Source organism: Galleria mellonella, unplaced genomic scaffold (genome assembly GCF_026898425.1).
Source record: "Galleria mellonella isolate WM207_F2 unplaced genomic scaffold, CSIRO_AGI_GalMel_v1 utg905, whole genome shotgun sequence".
Lineage (NCBI taxonomy): Eukaryota > Metazoa > Arthropoda > Insecta > Lepidoptera > Pyralidae > Galleria > Galleria mellonella.
Window position 1 is genome coordinate 1,727,575 of NW_026442174.1, and position 20,767 is coordinate 1,748,341.

General features: G+C 32.9%; 2 protein-coding genes across 2 annotated transcripts in view; both read right to left on the reverse strand.

Annotated features, from left to right (window-relative positions):
- LOC113509302 (organic cation transporter protein-like) overlaps positions 1 to 16,308 on the reverse strand; it is a 41,048-nt gene extending 24,740 nt beyond the window's left edge. The window contains exons 1-2 of the mRNA XM_031907211.2: positions 16,024 to 16,308; positions 6,678 to 6,891 (exon numbers count right to left, since the gene is read on the reverse strand). Of these exons, the coding sequence (XP_031763071.1) occupies positions 6,678 to 6,891; positions 16,024 to 16,193 (384 nt within the window). The 5' untranslated portion in view covers positions 16,194 to 16,308. The remainder of the gene's footprint in view (positions 1 to 6,677; positions 6,892 to 16,023) is intronic.
- Positions 1 to 20,767, reverse strand: part of LOC113513327 (60S ribosomal protein L36) — a 171,770-nt gene that overhangs the window by 44,957 nt on the left and 106,046 nt on the right. The window lies entirely within an intron of this gene.

Consider the following 20,767-nt stretch of genomic DNA (forward strand, 5'->3'; position numbering starts at 1 on the left):
CCTGCGCTAACGGGATACGCTGGCGGAGCACCAGTGAAGGGTGATAGATGAGAATGAAAACAGGCCAGTTAGCCCATCATGATGAATTCATCAGGAATTAACCATGATAGTTTCCAGGGGGAACCGCGAGGAGGTCGACCTGGTTGGGTATTTTGCTAGCAATGGGATTCTCAGTCTCCATTACTAACAATCCCTTTTCCCCCCTTATGAGGCAAGTTACTTCATATAAATTATGTTAAGTAGAGATCTATGTTCATATTAAAAAAGTTTTGAACAATAATGATATTACATGTAGTAGGTATGGATGAACACGGAACCTTATACTGTATACTCTGTTATGTCCATGGTACTGCTCATGTCTATAGGCGACGGTTACCACTTTCCATCAGGTGGGCCGTCAGCTTGATTGCCATTCTAAGTTGCATAAAAAAAAATAACCTAATATAATAATAATGATGCACAATGACAATATTTATGTTACGAACAGATGAAGGTATATTTATTTATAAATTAGAGTTATAATGCTAAATCGGAAATTGCATTGTGTTGAAGATTATATGAAGTCGTTATGTAACATAGGTATATTATTTACAACGAATTGTTTATGATTTCTTGAATGACGATTCATTGTAAAATAACTTAATAGTCGAGGGACGGGTCACAGGTGTCGCTTGGAAAATCTCAGCCTAACTGCAGTTGTCAACCCGCTTGACAAGCCTCACAAAACCCCCCTTATGATGAAGTCTTTTTTCATCACTTATCGGCTGATATGTTGATGATGATTGTAAAAAACTGTACACCAATTACAGTAATTACTTGTAGAAATGATATATACTTTAATAGAATATTGTCTTCTTTATCTTACAGAAATGACTGTATGTTTTTGTATGAATGTGCGATATGTATGGATGAATAGGTTGTTTTTTTTTAATGGATGATAATTGAATGGTAACCCCACCCGCGTTATCGGTATACACCGGTGGGGCACCAATGAAGGATGATAGGTGAATATGAAGCAGGTCAGTTAGCCCATCGTGACGAATTCAACAAGAATTGTTCACGATGGTTTCCAGGGGGAACCACGTGGAGGTCGACTTAATAAGGCATATTGCTAGCAATAGGGCTGTTAAACTCCATTGCTAACAATCCCTTTCCCCCCGATTTTATATAATTTGTAAAAAAAAATATAATTAAATAATAAGTAATTAAATGAACGTTATCCACTATAATTATTTTTATTTTTCTATTTTTGCTTTAATGGTATTCGTTGTTTGTTTGCCCATTTGAAGAGGATGAATGGAAGAAGAATTGCGAAAGAGATTTATCGAACACGAATGAATGGAGATGTTGATAAGGGCCGCCTTAGACGGACGTATGTCGACTAAATACTTCACAAGAAACGCACCAGTGAGTGATGATAAATGTGGATGAAAAGGCAGATAAGTTCGCTTATCGTATTGAATTCACTTGAAACTGAGCACGACGGTTTCCAATGGGAACCGCGAAGAGCACAAGAACATGTTGTCACGGCTTTGGAAATGGCTAGATTTTGTGATTTTATATTATAATTTTAAAGTGTTAGAAATTTTCACTCTATTGTAATTTAGTCATTTGAAATTCGAAGTTTTCATATGTCGATTCAAGTGAGAAAACAGAATTAAAACATGCACGCTCGGTCACGAATGAATATTCGCGTGACTCATTCATTAATGGTTCAGATGGTGGCAGTGTGAAATCGCAATTACTGCGGGATTTTGTGATAGATGGCCGTCACAGGGCCGGCTTGAGTTTGTCCTGTTTGTAACAATTTAATGAATAATTTAATTAATTAACTTGCGGTTTTATCGACTTGAATTGAGATGAAAATATCCTGTGTTAATGGTTAATCAAGATACCAATGGTTCATTTGAGTGTTTGTTTGGGGGTTTAAATCAATCATTAGTAAAAGAGTTTTTTTTTCTAATGGATGATAATGAAATGATAACCCCACCTACGCTATCGGTATATACCAGGGCACCAGTGATAGATGATAGGTGAGGATAAAAGGATAGGTCAGTTAGCTCACTGTGACGAATCTAACAATAAATTAATCACGGTGGTTTCCAGGGGGAACCACGAGGAGGTCGACCTGGTAGGGTATATTGTTAGCAATGGGGATGCTAATCCCCATTACTAACAATCCCTTCTCCCTCCAGTCAAAGAGATTTGTAATTTAAAGCATCTACATAAAGTAATGTAAACTCCGTCGCCAATCAAAATAGTTAATAGGTTGCTGAATAGATTTCAATAAAATTTTGTACAAGGCTAGGTTATATCCTAGCTTAGCACATATTTTATATACTAATTCATGTGTGTGAAGTTACATGATACAGATAGTAGGTAAACATGGAAGTAAGTAGACTGCATAAGGCAGGGGTTCCCGAACTTATTTTGTCTATTGCCCACTTTGAGAATAAATAATTTTTAGCGCCCCCATTTTTTTCATCTGCTTAAAAACTACTATTACTTCAAGATCAACAAATCACCTCCCCAAGCCTCTACACAACGCCCCGATTTTTTTTATGTCTCTTACCCCCTTTAGGCCTGCAGCATCCACAAGGGGGCGTTATCGCCTACTTTGGGAAAGGTATAAGGTATAAAGGTGGGTATCTCTACAGCTCAATCTTCGCTTTTGTGGTGCACTAGTCTCGTTAGTTGTGGTGTGAATACGGTCTCAATACTGAATCAATGCGCTGTAATGCGCTTAAGTTATACGATTGCAATGAATCGTGGTTGCAGTTCAAACTCTCCTCAGTGCAAGTGTTTGAAGGTTAAAGTTCAGAAGTAATTTATTTATATATTAACATGTATAATGTATGTAATATAAAAGAATATGTATAAATATATAATAGTAATAATATAATATGAGTAGTAGTATACAGTTCAATAGAAAGAGAAGTTAATTAAATTGTAATTTAATTAACTTCTCTTTAATTAATTTTATAATTTTATTTATGTGGTTACTTATTTTTTTAAGAAATAAAAAATATTAAATATTTATTTAAAGCTATTGCAGTGTCCAATAAAAATATCCCTAACGCCACCACTGGACCCCATGATCTGTACATTAAACCGCGAACTGTAACCGAAGCGACACGGCTGTCAGGAAACACGTGGGGATACTGTGGACCCTGTGCGTTGCCATTGTTATACAAATTTAAATATAAATATAAATTCATATATAACTTACGATTTTATTCTAGAATAAGATTAATTAAGATTGTGTTTCAGAAAAAAAAAAAACCTATTTCAGTTGTTGCAGTAACCAGTTATTTTCATTTAAAAACTAAACTACTAAATCGATTTTGATATTATTCTATATATATATATATATATATATATATATATATATATATATATATATATATATATATATATATATATATATCCTTTCAGATAACAAATGTATTTTTAAGTTGGTTTACAACTGACGGAGTTATGAAGTAACGATCATAAAAAAATATAACTAAATTGAGAACCTCTCTTTTTGTAGTCGGTTAAAAATACTTTTCAGACTGAAATATGCAAAAAAAAATTTTGATGTATTTTGATTAGCTTTTTTTTATTTCCGATAAATGTGAGTAAAGCCTTGATGATAGAAATTACCGTCAGGTTAGTGGACTTGGATTTTTCCAATCCATTCTCCTGATAGGTATCGTAAGTATGCAGCCTAATATACTTAGAGCCATATTAATATAGTGTATTAAAATGAGAGTACTAGAGATTTTATTAAATCGATATTCCATTATTATTGACAAAATTTGATGCCTATTGTATTTCTACCTTACATTTTAATATGTTTTTTTTTATGTAACTTAGAATGGCAAACAAGCTGACGGCCCACCTGATGGAAAGTCGTAACCGTCGCCTATAGACATGAGCAGTATCATAAACATAACAGAGTATACTGTTTCGCCCATGATACCCCCCCATGCGTTGCCATTCCTGAGAACTCAGGTGTTATTTCTTTGTATCCTGTAAATTCACTGGCATATCCCACCCTTCAAACTAAAATACAGCCATGCAAACAACTGCTTCACGGTAAAAACACGAATGGGACAAAGGTACCCAAGCAAACGACTTATGTACAGTCTCCCTCTGGTCCATTGCTAACAATCCCTTTCCCCCCTGGAAAGGGATTGTTAGCAATGGAGTTTGACAGCCCTATTGCTAGCAATATGCCTTATTAAGTCGACCTCCACGTGGTTCCCCCTGGAAACCATCGTGAACAATTCTTGTTGAATTCGTCACGATGGGCTAACTGACCTTCACTGGTGCCCCGCCGGTGTATACAGATAGCGCGGGTGGGGTTACCATTCCATTATCATCCATTAAAAGAAAAAGTCTCCCTCTGGTAGTACTTTAGTACTATAACTTGTACTGTGAAATTAGTAAGGATTGAAACCATTGTATGCGGCACTTTACTCAGTCATTCTCACCGATGTATTTATCTACATTATATGTAAATTATGTAGGTATTTATAAAAATATAAATACCTTGGCACTTTTTTGCTGGATTTAGAATTTTGATGACCGACGAGTGTCATAGTAAAATTAATTTTACGTCCATATATTTACGGTGCATTTTGTCAGAAACCAACGTGTCGAATTAAGTATTGTTGATTATTGTAATAATAATTTCCGTAGTACATAAAAGGAGTTGTAATTTCAGTTATTAGAGTGCTCATGAGCGCGGCTCGATATTTAGATCTGAATACAATGAAAGAATAAAGGATAATGGTTTGCACAGATGGGACGGACGTTTAGTCCGCGGACAAATAGTCCTTCTGTGTTTCCTTTGTAAGTCGGACAAGATATGAGTAAAACATTTTAAAAAGTTTAGATATGATCTAAAATTTACGTTTCAGATAGTATATCTTAATACTGACAGAATCCTATTAATATTGTGAATAAATAACAGAAATAATATTAAATTCAGTTCCGTGTCAATTGGGAGTACATATTTGTTTATTTAAACTAATAAATTTCTTAATTTTAGTACACATACTAAGTAAATAGACTAATATAAATATTTACTACATTATATCAGCTGTGAATTGGCCACTGTTGAATATAGGCCTCCCCAAAGGGGAGTTTTGTTTTAATCGCCTCCTACGACATCCACGGTAAAGGAAGGGATGTCCTATTTTTATATCGGGACCACACGACTTATTTTACTTTATACTCTGATCTAATTTTCTATTTCTAATGTTAATTATTTACTTTAATAATCTGACATTGTTTAGTTAAAATTATTAACGATATTGGTAGTAACAGATGGTTTAATTGAGTTGTAGTTAATATAAATCCTCTCCATCCAAAGGTTGCCTGGAAGAGATCGTTCTTAGCGATAAGGTCGCCTATTGTTTTCTCATTGTGATTATTTTTATAATTATTTATATTTATAATAAGTTTACTATTGTAATCTTTTGGAGGAAACAATAAAGAGTATCTATCTATCTATCTATAAATATATAATATTATAGTAAACATGTAGAAAGTTCCACAACGAACTGTCCATAACCATTTGAATCAGCAGATGTTTGTGCAATAAAATTTCTACATTGCAAATACAAGTTCCTACTTCCCCCTTCATGTCAAGTCTTTATATAAAATTCTACGTGTACCTACCTGGAATGGTACACAACTTGATTTATTAAATGTTTACTACCTTTATGTTTTTTTTTATGCAACTTAGAATGGCAAACAAGCTGACGGCCCACCTGATGGAAAGTGGTAACCGTTGCCTATAGACATGATCAGTACCATGGACATAACAGTGTATACTGTTTCGCCCATGATACCCCCCATGCGTTGCCATTCCTGAGAACTCAGGTGTTATACCTCTGTACCCAGTAAATTCACGTCATATCCCACCCTTCAAACCGAAACACAGCCATGCGAACACAATTGCATTACGGTAGAAACACGAATGGGACAGAGGTACCCAAGCAATCGACTTTTGTACAAAGTCTCCCTCTGGTATGTTATATTATGTCTTGATATATTTATTTAGGTATGTACATATTAAATGTAGAGTTCACTACGTTAGACCGAATTAGTAAAAGGTGCACAGTTAGTCTATTTTATTGATATTTTATTCGAACTTCGCTAAATGTAAACCAATTTTTAGCCGACGTCAAAAAGAATTCAATTTGGTTGTATCTCAATTTAGTTGTATTTATTTATGTTTGTTACCTCATAACTCGGTCAATTCTAAAATATAACTTTTTGGATAATAAAAATTACTTTTTTACCTAAAAGGATATGCTTACAGATTGGTTCTATGGAAATTTTATCAAATTCGGCCCAGTAGTTTAATTTGTAGACCAAAATAACTGGTTTTGTCACAATTGAACTCAGTTTTTTTTTGAGGCACATAATCTTTAATTATAATAATTATTTTGAAAATCTATATTAATTTGTATATTTGTTTCATTTCGCAAAAACTACCTACTGCACAAAATTGGATGTGAATTTTGACTGTTGAATTTTTTAAGGTCTAACTTAAAATTTGATGTGGATTTTATTTGCTTATGTCATTAAAAGGATTTTGAAAATTCATGTATACGAAATTGCTTGTAGAAGCTAGTATATATAATTAGTAAATTTAATGTTTTTTTTATTAAACCACTTACCTCTTTAACAATAGAGTGATCCTCGAAATAGACATACGAGTCGCATAGGATCTCGTTGGACGAGTCGAAGTGTTCCGGTGAGCAAGTGTCGTTCGTGTAACTGGCGTTGGTGAATGTCGCATACCGAATGCACTTGTATGGAGTCCCGTCGGTGTCGTGGGGTATAGTGAAGTTGATAGATGACGGATCATCACCACACTCCGGGACAGCACACCTGTAACAATACTGTGGATGAACACGCCTCTTATTATGGGGATCTTTGTATATTGCTTCGATAGTATTTGGAATCTATGCTAATATTATATGATTATAAAGAGGAATGTTTGATTGTTTGTAATGGATAAACATTGAAAAAACAACTGAAAAACTACTCGAACTATCATCATGATTATATCAGCTGTTTTTTTTTATTGGTGAAAATGACATGTTAACTCCGCCTGCGCTATCGGTATACTCTGGCGGGGTACCAGTGAGTGGTGATAGGTGAGGATGAAGAGGCAGATCAGTTAGCCCATCGTGATGAAATTAACGATAAATTAATCACGATAGTTTCTATAGTATATGTTGTATTTAGTTTGGGACTGGATGGTGTATAATATTTTATATGATAGTGATAAAAGAAAAATTAGTGGTCAAAGCAAAATGATGGCCCCCATAAATTTTATATCGAACAATTGTAACTATTTTATGTAAATAACAATGCGGCGTTAATGCAAGGACGTCAGTTAAAATAACAATTTAGCTATTTGTTACGGCATTGAGTAAAAACCGCAGGTATGAAGAGATGGTTACGTTTTAGTATTCATCTAGTATACAACTGTTTATGGGTAATATAATATAAGTTACTGTTAGCCTTTGACATTAACTGAGCGTTGTGAAGAAAGAAGGGAAAACGTACTTGTACCTATGTTTTATTTATGTCTGGTCATGTTTGGTACAACTTTTTTTTTATACAACTTAGAATGGGAAACAAGCTGACGGCCCATCTGATGGAAAGTGGTAATCGTCGTCTATAGACATGAGCAGTACCATGGACATAATAGGGTATATTGTTTAGCCCATGATACCCCCATGCGTTGCCATTCCTGAGGATTCTGGTGTTTTTCCTCTGTACCCCGTAAATTCACGCCATATCCCACCCTTAAATCGAAACACAGCCATGCAAACACAATTGCTTCACGGTTGAAACATAAATGGGACAGAGGTATCCAAGCAACCGACTTATGTACAAAGTCTCCCTCCCTCCAACTTGTTTCTTTAATGGATGAAAATGGAATACTAAGTCGTAATATGTTTACGCTAGTTCGTACCTATCTATGAGATATAGGATAAAATAGGTGAGAATAAAATGAAGTCACGCAAGGAGCATCGCTACGAGTTAACCAGAAATTGTATATTAGGAGAGGTTTGACTTCCTCCATACGATTCTTTCTCTTAATCTGAGGTCATCTGGGAGCCTCCAGCTAAAGGCACCAGTACATTTCAAAAGTCTTATATGACAAATAGTCTATCAATTTAGTACCATCAAAGTACCTACCAAGCTTTAAAACAAAACTTAAGGACTTCTATCTGAGCGAAACCATGTCCATGTATATATGAGCAAGTCCATGGTACTGCTCATGTCTATAGGCAACGGCTACCACTTTCCATCAGTTGGGCCGTCAGCTTGTTTGCCATTCTAAGTTGTATAAATAAAAAAGCTATTTGATACTAACATTCATTTTATTTTTTATTTTTGTAACTATACATATATGTATGTGTATTTATATATTTATGTGTATATACATGGATTTATTTAAGTATGTATCAATAACATAAAATATACATTTATATATTTAGAGATATAACTCTATATTTATAGTATTTAAAGGAAGGAACAGAGTTTCATGCCTCTAGTCACACTGTTTATAATTACTCTTCTCCATCCAAAGGTTGCTAGGAAGAGATCGCTCTTAGCGATAAGGCCGCCCATTTTTTTCTCAGTGTAATATTTTCTTTAATTGTTTGTATTTATAATAAGTTTATTATTGTAACCTTATGGAGGAAACAATAAAGTGTATTTATCTATTATTTATTTATTACTAGAAATCATACTAACTATTATTATAAATGGGGGGAAGTGCAAAGGATTGTTTAGTTATAGTGTGTAATAACCCAATTGCTAGCAATTGCTACCCTTATACCTTTGTATCCTATTAGTCCCTATACTATATAGCATCCTATACCCCTGGAAACCATCGTGATTACTTCTTTTAAAATTTGTCACGATGGGCCAGCTGATCTAAGGGTCTACTACAGATTAGAGACTATAGGGTCAACCATGAAACATTTTACTGAAATTTCGGTACCGAACGAAAATACAAATATAATGTTGAAATTACATGATACGTTCTGTTTAAAAATATTAAAAATGTTAAAATATTGTTCCTTTGGTCTTTTATGGTAGAATTTATGAAGAATAAAATGTTAAGATTTATTATTGGGTCGATTTTAGTATGTACAAAAATACGAAATTGAGTCCGAAAATTTGACATTTCATTTCATGGTAGACCCCATGCTATCATTTTCAGCTATTTCTCATTGGTGCTCCGCCAGCGTATACCGATAGCATAAACGGGGTTACATTTCCATTTTTACCCATTAAAAAAACTATTATAAACGCAAATGTTTGCGAGGATGGATGGATATTTGTTAAGTTTCTATATAACCACTGAGCAGGTTTAAATGAAATCTGATACATTGATATGTTAACTAACTTAGAACATTGGATAATTGTATAGACTGATTCACACGTGAATTTACTGGGTATAGAGGAATAACACCTGAGTCCTCAGGAATGTCAACGCATTGGAGACATCATGGGCGTAACAGTATACTCTGTTATGTCCATGGCACTGCTCATGTCTATAGGCGACGGTTACCACTTTCCATCAGGTGGGCCGTCAGCTTGTTTGCCATTCTAAGTTGTATAAAAAAAAAAACGCGAGTGAAGTCTCTGGATACAGCAAGTAGGGAATTTGAGGATAGATTTAAACGTCTCTGGAACTAACACGTATGCATGTTACGAAATAAAAAAAAATTATGAACAAAGAGACGTGTGTAAGGATTGAGATGTACTCTCTACCTATTCCGAGAGGGTCTCGAGGAATGATTCCTCATAACAGCAAATAGTTGTGATAAATAAAAATTGGATAATTATTTTTAATTATTTAAATTAATTACAGTGCCACTTAGCAGAGCGATACAGGAATTAAACATACTATTATAAATAAATTTGTGAATGAATGAATGAGTATACTTTATTTGCATTATACAATACAGAGAATAAGCAAGACAATTTACAAACACAACGATACAATTGTATAAGTACAGTAAGGCGGTCTTATTGCTGAGAGCAATCTTTTCAAGACAACCTTAGGGTAATGGACTAATTGTTGTACAAGTGGGTATGGTAGTATTGTATAATTAAAAAAGTACCTGTATCAAATTTATATTTATTCGTCCCTTCTCGTCAGGCATAAAGATGACAAGTCGTGATGCTGTTGTATTGAAACGAGAAAAAGGACAACGTTTTTTTGTTAATGCTATAATGAATTCATGATGGATGAAGTATGCACATTACATTAACACATACATCAATACAAAGTGAGAAAAATAAAAGTAAAATAAACCAGTCTTGAATGTCAAACAAGGTTACCGTAGCCGTACTAAGTAACTCAATAACCCGGAGCTAAATATTTATAAACGTTCGGGATCAGCTTTCGGGGCATAATTTAAAAAAGTTCGCTCTTTGATTTGTACTTTCTTTTGCTCCGCATAATATTAGGCTTGCTAATATTACGTCTACAGAAATTTATAGTAGAAATAAACACCAGATTGCGAATTTAATACGTCCGCCATTGTTTTCCTTTTCATAAGATTTGTGAAAAGTGTTAATTTGCAAATAAACTGGTTTCTACCAGTAAGGGAGCCTTACACTCATCTATCAACCCTGAGATACTGGGAAAAAGGGATTGCTAGTAATGGGGTTAAACAGCCCCATTGCTAGCAATACACCCTATCAGATTGACTTATATGTGAATGTATTTTATATTCAGCTGTATTCTATGTTCAGCAGCGGAGGGAATACATATATATATATATATATATATATATATATATATATATATATATATATTATCGTATATAATAGAAGAAATTTATGTGCCGACTGATTTACATATTAACAAATGACCAAAAGTTTTCAGAAGGTTTTATAACATTCCCCGAAATTACCACTGAATATACAATGGAATTCGCTCAGCTGTAATTGTGGGGTTTCATAAATACATAGAAGGGAAACTAAAATAAGTACATTGACCTTACCCTTGAGTTCATTCACTTCCATTCTCCTTTATGTATAAGTATATTTATTGTATGACACGATAAATGTAACGTAAAAATATAATAGAACCTAAATACTTTTATCACGATTGATGATTGATGAATAATAAAATTTTACAATTAATCTTACATAGTGAATGCCTTATAATTATTTTATAATTTTAACCTATATTTAATTCAATACTCAATTAAAATAGAGTTTCTTTAAGGAACATTGCAAAAACAGCATTCAATTTAGTTTTGTCTTTATGGCTGACAAAAATAACTGAAGTCACTTCATCATCACTGGCACAAGATGGTTAATCTTCATATGTTTAATCATCATCATCATTGGATGATGACGTTAAATTTTGTCACCACTACTTAGTAAGTATAGTAAATAATACTATGATTTCATAACCATTAATTATTGATCGCGTAAAGAATCATTTAAATACTTATAAAAAAATACTAACGAATTAAACATTTTTGATTTTTTAATATGAATATTGTTTTGTGTATTTCTTAGAAATTGAGAAATTAGTAAGAAAAAGAAAGTAAATTAAGTGAAATTTAAGAGTTGAATACATCGTGTTTGTATGGAAGGTTCGAAATGGTTTACCGTATGATTAAACTAACATTTTCGATATCACCCTATTAAGAGTGGTATATTATGGAAAAATTACAAAAGTTGCAATTAAAAAGTTTATTTTTGGTTTTTACATGTCACATCTAATTAAGGTCGGCGCAAATACTTCTCTTCCACTTTTTTATCATTCGAAGACTTGAACGTATCTTTTTGTCACGAGAATGACATTGAGAGAATGTCTACTGACTGGTTCCGTTTAGTACTGTCGGGGAAAAAAGTAACCAACCACTGCTTAAGCAAACCCAAAGTTCCTCGTAAGTATTATAACAAAATATCTTTAAAAAAATTTAAAATATCTATAAAAATAGATATAGATGGAGCACGAAGTACGAGAAAACGTTCAAATCAAGTTATTCAACAATAAGTCAACACGTCGTTTTTTTATATCGAGATTTCAATTTAAACAAACAATTACAAGGTATACAAAAGGGGCATATAATACTGTTGGCAATGGCAATTTGTGTAACAAAAAATTGTCATAAGTATCAATTCATCCTATCGCGCCATTTTCAAAAAAATTTTTTCTGTATAAAAAATTTTAATAATTTATTGTATATCACCAAAGTATTTTTTTTTTGATGGGTGAAAATGGAATGGTAACACCGCCTGCGCTAACGGGATACGCTGGCGGAGCACCAGTGAAGGGTGATAGATGAGAATGAAAACAGGTCAGTTAGCCCATCATGATGAATTCATCAGGAATTAACCATGATAGTTTCCAGGGGGAACCGCGAGGAGGTCGACCTGGTTGGGTATATCCCTTCCTCCCCTCACCAGAGTATTTGACCACCAAATTAATTGACCACGTTTCTTATTTGGTCATGTAATTATTTATATTGGTTTTATTCACGTACTAAATTTGGGGATGCTCGACTGCTTTTGAGCTTAATAGGAGCCTTTATTCATAAGGGATGTTTACGGCTATGGCGTGAGCGTTTTGATCTTACTGACGTTTTAATTAAATCGTTATATAAAAATGTATTCTTTAAAAATCTGGTTCACTGGTTTCAGTTTTAAACTTAATATTTATTTATTTATACATTAAAAATAATTACAACTTTTTTTTATACGACTTAGAATGACAAACAAGCTGACGGCCCACCTGATGGAAAGTGGTAACCGTCGCCTATAGACATGAGCAGTACCATGGACATAACAGAATATACTGTTTCGCTCATGATATCCCCTATGCGTTGCCATTCCAGAGGACTCAGGTGTTATTCCTCTGTACCCAGTAAATTCATTCCATATCCCACCCTTCAAACCGAAACAAAGCCATGCAAACACAACTGCTTCACGGTTGAAACACGAATGGGACAGAGGTACCCAAGCAATCGACTTTTGTACAAAGTCTCCCTCTGGATTATAAACCTAGTGTGCTAACATATTAAATTATAATAAAAGTATTTAACCCAACTTCAGATATGTCAGAGCCGCTTCTAATATCATTGGCAGGCCACTTCTAAAAACATATCATACAGACGTTTTATAGTATTAATGCGTATTTAATAAACAAGGATGATATGCATATACTGATCATTGGTGGCAATGACTTTATGTAAATAATGGAGATTATGTTCCGCAACATGATCAATGCGACCAGATCAGAATCATTGATCAATGACTACCATTTTTATTAATGTAGGTACGTTCTTTATATTTTTATTTTCAACAATGTGGAATGGCGTTTAAGCTGTGAGTTTTTATACTTTTTAAAATATGTTACTCGCGTAACAAAGGTCCTAACCTTATACAGAGGGGGGAAAGGGATTGTTAGTAATGGAGACTGAGAATCCAATTGCTAGCAATATACCCAACCAGGTCGACCTCCTCGCTATTCTCCCTGGAAACTATCATGGTTAATACGGTAGAAACACGAATGGGACAGAGGTACCCAAGCAATCGACTTTTGTACAAAGTCTCCCTCTGGTAATTTACTAATGGTGTAATGAATAAAAATATTTTGAATTGATTCGTCGCTTAGCCAGTCTATAGGACTCAACTAATCAGGTCACGTCTTCGCAATCCACTTTAATTACTTCAACATGTTGATTAGTAATATATTGATAGACTTTATCGCTGTGAATACGCCTTAAGTAAAGAGTGCATTCAAATAGTTTCTTTAAAACGTACCTAACCTTATTTGTATTGTTAGTATTAATGTTAATGATAAATATATGAAGTCACGTAAATAGTAAATAGGCGATGGTTACCACTTTTAGTTAGTAGTGAATAGTAAATAGGCGATGGTTACCACTTCCCATCAGGTGGGCCGTTAGCTTGTTTGCCATTCTAAGTTGCATAAAAAAAAAAAGAATAAATGAATGAATTAAGTTTTTTTTTTTACTAAAATTTGGTACAATATAGTAAAATGGTAATATTACAAAAGCTAATTTCACATTTTTTGTCATTACTGCCATGTAACAGTCATTATAAAGGTTATATTATTGTTTTTGAACTTCGTTTTTTTTCTCTGAATACCTCAGAGTCTGATGTAAATATTTATTTTAGTTACTGTTTAGCACTACTACTGCCTACTCACTACTTCCTATGCCACTGCGTTAGGTTGACTGGAAGAGATCTCTTTTAGAAATAAGTTTGCCTTTGCTAACATTCTCATTAACTTCTTGTTATTACTGTATGTTTTAGTGCAATAAAGAATATATACAAGGTGAAATTTAAGTCATACATAAAATGTAATGTAAGTTAAGGGATACGTAATATTAAGAATCTACCCACAATGTAAAACAAATTAAGATAGAAATCCCATTTATAAAAAAATAAAAAATGGTAAATTATTCGTGTTGTGTTAGTATGATGATATAGTGATATCACCTGTTTACTGTCTATATCTCTTAGGCCTCCCCCTTGGAGGAATTTGCCAATAATTGCCATTATTGGCAGGCAGGACCACGGTAAGTGTTATTATGGATGGCCAGCATAGAATGGGCCATCCTTTTCCGTGGGTTTCATGGGCACCAGTGGAAGATGATAGAAAAGAAGGAATGCAGATCAGTCGGCTCACCATGATGAATTCGACAAGAATTAACCATGATGGTTTCCAGGAAGAACCGCGTGGAGGTCGACCTGAGATGGTATATTGCTAGCAATGGTGCTATTAGACCTCATTACTAACAATCCATTTGCCCCCGCAGTACGCATATTACCCATGTCTACTTAAAAAGACGCACACATATTCGATTTCACCCTGTAGATACAGTTATGTATACGGCTTAAATGTTAACAGTTATTTTCGAGTTATAACGCCTTCTCAAATACGATATTAGCGGTCGTAAACGGTCAAGTATCCATTTGCCGAGCGAGCCGTGTTTTGCTTAACCTCCTTCGTTTCCGATCGCAACTTAGCCGCGTTAATTATGTATAATAATAGGGATCGTGTATTAGTTTGCTCGATATTTTGCGATCACTTTCTATTTCTGTTATATCAGACTATTTATTCTTATTCTGAGTATTTTTAAAATAAAAAAAAATATAATATTATAAATATTTTTCCACCTTTTAAAAAAAAGTGGAAATTATTCGTTTGGAGGAGTGTCATTCGTAACGTTTACATTGGATTGCTCGACAAATGTACAGTATTAGTTTATTTTACTGAAATGGTTTGCTTTCAGGATGGTCGTGTGTTAAGTTTATAATTGTAATATAAAAAAAAAAACACGAATGATGATAAATGAGATGAGATCATTTGTTAAAGTTGTAAAAATATAATTAAATTAAAAGAACAATATTATTAAGCTATATATCTATATAGATAAATATATGTGTTTAATTTTTATGGCACATTTAAATTATAATAAATAAAGTATTACTTAAATTGTCGGTATTTTTATTATATATATATATATATATATATATATATATATATATATATATATATATATATATATATATATATATATATATATATATATATATATATATATATATATATATGTCTTCAATCAATTCAAATAAATTCTTTTTTACTCCTTGAAAATGACACGCCTTTAAATAATAATAATTTCTATTTAAATATTTTGTTTAAATTATAATGACATTACATTTAACTTAATTGTAATATTTTTAACATATATTTTCTTTTGTTTAATTATTACTTTTGTTAAAATACGTATTTTTTTATAAACAATTTCCATATAGTATTTAAATTATACTGATTAAGGAAATAAAGACATTATTATAATTGCAGATTCATAAAAAAAGTAACTTATTTTTTTTCTATTTTTAATTTCGTGACCGTGATTATTTGAAGAATAATGTTATGTATGAAACTTTATGTAAACATACACTTATGGTAAGTAATATAAATATACCCACCTATAATCCAAGTCCATGCTTTCAAAATTGTATACAGACGAATACATCCCAGCTAGGAATACAGGAAACAATATTAAAATGAAATTATAAATATTAAACTTTCCGAACGGTCCCAAAATCGATAGGATATCATCAACTGTGACCTCCTCACTTTTTTTATCGGTATCCATTTTTCAAAAATTTTATTTGCACACTTTTTTCTTTTAATAATAGTGATTTATTATAAACTTTATTGATTTACTGCGAGCGTAATGCGGATCGATACGCGACGTGCGCGCGAGTGCCGACACTCGATCGATAGTGGTCGCTCGCTCCCCGATTTATAGTTTTTATCGATGTAAAAATCATTGGGCCAAGTTATCGGTTTAAAACTATTTTAGTTTAGTATAGTAATAGTAGAGGATTATTTAGTGTTTGTTTAATTTTTGATAGTGATGTTACTAGATTTTTGTTAGGTTTTGTAGTAAAGTAATACTTAACGATACTTATAACAACTATGAGAGCGTTGTGGTTCACTGGTATACCCTCGTTTTAGATCGCAAAGTTTGTAAGTTCGAGTCTGGCAAACATAAAAAAAAAAATGTGTGTCCATTTAATTTTCGAACAACCTTCAGATGATAGGAATACCTTGTTAGTTGTTTCGGTTTGAAGGGTCTTTTTTTTTAAATGGATGATAATAGAATGGTAACTCCGTCTGCGCTATCGGTATACGCTGGCAGTGCACCAGTGAGGGATGATAGGTGACAATGATAAGGCAGGTCAGTTAGCCTATCGTGATGAATTCACTTGGAATAGAACACGATAGTTTCCAGGGGGAACCGCGAGGATGTCGACCTGACAGGGTGTATTGCTAACAATGGGGCTACTAATCTCCATTTTTAACAATTTGAAGGGTTTGAAGGGTCGGATATGTCAGTGAATTATCTTTGTACAAAGGAATAACACCTTAGTCCTCAGGAATGGCAACGCATGGAGGGTATCATGGACAAACAGTATACTCTGTTATGTCCATGGTACTGCTCATGTCTATAGGCGACGGTTACCACTTTCCATCAGGTGGGCCGTCAGCTTTTTTGTTGTTCTAAGTTGCATAAAAAAATCTACGACAAACTAAATTATATATTTGTGACATATGAATCTGTTAAGTATAATATTATCTAATTATTTCATTTTTTTTTCTTTTTTTTTTTTATAGAACTTAGAATGGCAAACAAGCTGACGGCCCGACAATTATTTAATGCATGGATGTACCGCCTATCTATTTTTCTGTTTGGCCAATGGCTCACTGGTAGAGAATGCTGACGTTAGCCATCGATTGCACATATAATTATATATATATTATATATAATTATAAGATAATTATACTGTATATTAAAGATTAATTAGTAAAAAAATAATTCGAATAATAGCAGTATAGCTATGCTTATATTTCGTTATGTTCAACACAACCGGTATAGTTGGTAAATAAAAGTTATCTAGCTAATAGAGATTAGGCCTTCCCCCTATTAGATGGAGTGACAACCTAAAATGCATTGCAGGGAGTCAGTGGATGCAGGTGGCTTAGGACCGTTTCTTATGGCAGTCTATGGGGGAGGACTATGTCCAGTAGTGGACGGATAATGGCTGAAATGCCATTCTAAGTTGTATAAAAAATGTATATATATATATATATATATATATATGTATATTATAATAATTCATAAAGGCCCAGTAACTGTATGCAGTTAACTTTAACATTACTATTATTAAAAGAGTGTTATTTTTTGTAATGGATGTTAGCTGTTAGAGGAATACGTACTTTGATCCTTATATTTTAACTTAGCAAATGGGATACTGATTGATTACTGCATTATGTGCCTTTTTAGGTGAGCAAAGCCACAGGATACAGCTTTTTTTATACAACTTTGAATGGCAAATAAGCTGACGGCCTACCTAATGGAAAATGGTAACCGTCGCCTATAGACATGAGTACCATGGACATAGTAGAGTGTACTGTGTCGCCCATGATACCCGGCATGCGTTGCCATTCCTGAGGACTCAGGTGCTATTGTTCTGTACCCTGTAAATTCACGCCATATCTCGCCCTCCAAACTGAAATACAGTCATTTAGCTTGTTTTGAACAAGTCTGAATTTATTAGTTAGCTAAATTAAATGTAGACTTGCCACATCCAAGTAACTATAAGAGCGGGCGGTTAACCAACACGGATCATAAATCACAGTTAGATTATTGTGGTTAGCCCTTATCCCAAATTGAAGATGTTGTAAGAACTTAACCGCGAATAGTTATTTATGGTGTTATAGTGTGTTCCCGTAGTTTAAGTACTTTAACCGACTTCATAAAGGAGGAGACTCTCTTAATAATCAACCATACTTTAAACCGACTTTAAAAGAAGGAGCTTCTCTATTCGGTTGTTGACTATGACATAATTATGCAGTATGAAATGAAGTAAACAATTTTGAAGGAATTAATACTGGACTAAAAATATTTTAAAAGTTGCGTCTTTAGTTATGGAAATATTCATTTGTTGTTCAATCACACTTAAACAGCTGCACAGTTTTGAATGAAATTTGGTTAATTAATAGGTTTGATCCTAATTTATCAGATAGGACATTTTATATAATGATTTATACAGGAAAAATGTAGTAAAGAATAAGATAATTACTACTTATTTATGGAGGGTAGATTAAATCAATTTAATTTATTAATTTACTATTAAATTAATCTACCCTATAAAAATAAGCATAATATTGTCTGGTATACAAATTGAGATTGGAATAAATGGCTAATATGTATATGGTATAAATATCATATTTTTATTTCTTGTTTATATTTATAATAATTTTACTATTGCAATCTTTTGGAGAAAACAATAAAGAGTATTTATTTATCTATCTATTTTTAATTATTCTAGATATAAGCTGTTGATTCCATACATAATTTTACAATAAAAAAAAATCTTTTAACCACACTTAATATAAATATATAACTGATTATTTATTAATTCGCATCGATTTATTAACTATCCATAGATCATTTTAATGAATAATATCGTTCGTATTATTAAAAACAGGCCATAGTAGTCTCATAGTATAATAAGGATAGTACTTGTAAAGCAATGTAATACAATTTCCATTTTAGTTCATGACACATTCGCGGCGCTAGAGATTCAGTGTTTTATTCCGTTGATGTGAACCTAGTATCGGATATTGCACTTGTGGACGTGATCTTAGTGATGCGACTAATGTTAAATTATCGATAATATCTATTTAAATTACTATTTTTTTTTATACAACTTAGAATGTCAAACAAGCTGACGGCCCACCTGATGGAAAGTGGTAACCGTCGCCTATAGACATGAGCAGTACCATGGACATAACAGTGTATGTCTGTTTCGCCCATGTTGCCATTCCTGAGGACTCAGGTGTTATTCCTTGTACTCAGTAAATTCACATTATACTAGCTAAATAAATAATGTAGTAATTATTGTCTACAATTTTTTTTAAGGGGTGATAATGGAATGGCAACCCCACCTGCACTATTAGTATACACTGGCGGAGCACCAGTGATAGATGACTGATGAGGATGAAAGCAGATCAGTTAGCCTCTCTGACGAATTCAACTAGAATTAGTCATGGATTTAGATTAATGATTGATAGATTGATGAGATTTAAAAATGGTTTAATGACCTGACAGGGTATATTGTAGTAAAGGGGCTATTTATTACTAACAATCCCTACTAGTTTTCACTGTAATTTCGTTTCCGTGACAAGAATATGTTGACAGATCGGGATAAAAATTAACTTATGCAAGAGTATTAATATGGGGAAGGCCCCATAACAAATTTTACGTGTATACCATTACAATTAGTTGAAACGTTAAGGTACTATTAGGTTACAAACAAACAACTTCAGTTCTACATTTATTATATAATAACATTCATTGTTTACATACACACATACATACATATTTGTCATGACTGTCTCCAAATAGGTCATACATTTACTGATTAATGACCATATTTCCAGAATGTTAGTCAATTAAAAGATTTTTTGCAAACATTGTTCATCATATTGAGACGTTTATTAAAAAAGTATTTTTGGTCCACTGATGGACATGAGTCACTCCTTATGAGAAAAAGATTTAGTTTACTGTGCCAATGCTGACTAGTGGCTTGGTATAAGTTTTTATTTAGAGTATTTCTTCTATTACAAATTATTTTCTTAGACTTTACGTCTCTGTCATCATACAGATATAAAATATGCTTGACAAAATATAGAAAATCCGCATTATTCGATAGTAGGCATCACCGAATTGTATAAGAATACTGATATACACTATTAATAAGCTATTACCTCATCTAGGATTAAGGCTGTGAGCATATTATGCATGATTCTTTTTTATTATTTTGTTGAATTGTCGTGAATTAAATATTTAATTATCTCTCTAATAATAATGTATATCGTGATAAATAAATTGGATAAATTATTTAATTTACTCAAGAGATGACGTTAGTTCAGTCTTTAATATTATATGATATAAAATAAATATAATATAAAATACCTAAGTAATTATTTACTAAACACGTAAACATTACTTGTAATTTATACATATAATAAAACTGTAGAGGTCGATTGTCGGTACATAGAGAAAAATTCTAATAACCGAATTAGGGGGATGTTAGAAGTGAAATAGAAAACATTCAGCTTTTTTAATATTTTTTGTTTGTTTTTGTGTTTGTACGG